General features: G+C 44.8%; 1 protein-coding gene across 1 annotated transcript in view; it reads right to left on the bottom strand.

The window, feature by feature from the left end:
* Ca6 (carbonic anhydrase 6) overlaps positions 1-2046 on the bottom strand; it is a 16108-nt gene that overhangs the window by 7692 nt on the left and 6370 nt on the right. Inside the window, 1 exon segment of the mRNA XM_021160672.2 lies at positions 201-270. Within this exon segment, the coding sequence (XP_021016331.2) occupies positions 201-270 (70 nt within the window).

The following is a 2046-nucleotide window of genomic DNA, read 5'->3' on the forward strand; positions in this document are numbered from 1 at the left end:
AAAAAAAAAAAATCCATACTTAGGAGCTGGAGAGAGGACAGTGCACAAGAACTTATGCACGGTTTCTCAGAGGTATGCTTCCCTCCTAAGCCGTAGAAGAAAGGGCCGGGACAAAGCCATCAGAGAAGGAAACCTGGCTTCCCTCAGGAGGGCTGCAGCTTCCATACGCAAGTCACACACCGCCTGTGGGCCTTCCTTACCTGGCTTCTCGATGTTCTTCAAGGCAGAAATGATGTCGCTGTAGTAAGTGTTTTCAGCATACTCGTCAATCTGGGGAGTAACACAGAGCACTCAGCCAGGGGAGAACTTGGCCCACTACCCCATACCAGCCCTTTGATATCTAAGCTGGAAGGCTGAACAAAAAACATGGAGGTAGCATGGCTCGGCTGTCCTAGTGGGAGACAAGCTGATTGTCCTCTGCTACCCACTGCCCTCATCTCTCTCCTCAGGGCTCCTGACAGACATGATGTCCCACAAGAAGCTGCTCCTGTAGCCATTGCTACAACACTCTTTTGTATGAGTGTTGATATCATTGACTCATTTTAATGTGTATCAGAGTTTGTCTGTATGCATAGCATCTGCATGCAGTGTCCAGGGAAACCAGAAGAGGGCACCAAACCCATTGGAACTGGAGTCACAGAGGTGAAGCCATCCTATGGGTGCTATGATCAGTAAGATCAGCAAGGGCGCCGGGCATGGTGGTGCACGCCTTTAATCCCAGCACTCGGGAGGCAGAGGCAGGCGGTTCGAGGCCAGCCTGGTCTACAAAGTGAGTTCCAGGACAGCCAGGGCTATACAGAGAAACCCTGTCTCAAAAAAACAAAACAAACAAACAAACAAAAAATATCAGCAAGGGCCCTTAACCACTGAGCCATCTCTCCAGCCCTGATTTTGTTTGGGTTTTGTTGTTGTTGTTGTTGTTGTTTGGGTTTTTTTGTTTTGTTTTGTTTTTTAAAGAAGAAAATAAAAGTGGCTTCTGGTGTAAAAGGTATATTTTGTTGTTGTTTTCCCCTGTTGATTTGGTTGGTTTAGGTTTGAGTTTGTTTTGGTTCAGTTTTGGTTTTTTGTTTGTTTGTTTGTTTTATTGTTTGTTTGTTTTTTTTTGAGACAGGGTTTCTCTATGTATAGTCCTTGCTGTCCTGGAACTCACTACATAGACCAGGCTGACCTTAAACATGAGAGACCTGCCTTTCTTTGCCTCCTAAGTACTGGGACTAAAGGTCCCACTGACTGGCTTGGTTTTGTGTTTTTAAGACATGGTCTTATTGTGTAGCTTGGGCTGGTCTAGAACTCCCTACATGGGTCATGCTGGCCTCGGATTTGCTGCAATCTGATACTGTTTCCAAGTGCTGGGGTTACAGGCATGTGCCTCTATGATAGATTCCTGGAGTCTGTTCTGTTGGGCTTTTTCTCCTTTATACAGATTATGTGAATTATTCATACTACTCTCCTGATTTCTTCTTTTAACTTTAATATTACTGTGTGTTTGAATGAGGGTCACACATGTCAAGGTCAGAGGACATCTCTGTGGAATTGGTTCTCTATGCAGATTCAAGGGATTGAATAAACTTAGGTCACCATACTTGCGTGGCAATGTACTTTGCCCACCAAGCGATCTCAGTGGCTCTTATTTCTGCCTTCTGTTTCTTTTGTGTGCACATAAGCATGCCTGGCTTTTCACATGAGGTCCTCACGTTTGCACGGAAAACTCTGACTGAGCTAGCTCCCCCAGTTCCCGTATCTCTCTCCTTCTTAGCATTGGAAACTTTTTTGTTGAAACGTGAACATATCAGACGGTATGTGCAATCAGTTCTGATTCTGATCTTCTAAAACCGTGCTGTGGCGTTTTCTTATGTGTCTATTTGTGGGCTTGTTTAGGTGGTCGCCTGTGTTTAACTTGCAGAATGTGCCTCTGTGGCAGCACAGAGCAGTTAATGTCGCTGCTAAGATTGATGCTTCTAGATTTTTTTTTTTTTTTTTTTTGTTTTTTCGAGACAGGGTTTCTCTGTATAGCCCTGGCTGTCCTGGCACTCACTTTGTAGACCA

Source organism: Mus caroli, chromosome 4 (assembly GCF_900094665.2).
Source record: "Mus caroli chromosome 4, CAROLI_EIJ_v1.1, whole genome shotgun sequence".
NCBI lineage: Eukaryota > Metazoa > Chordata > Mammalia > Rodentia > Muridae > Mus > Mus caroli.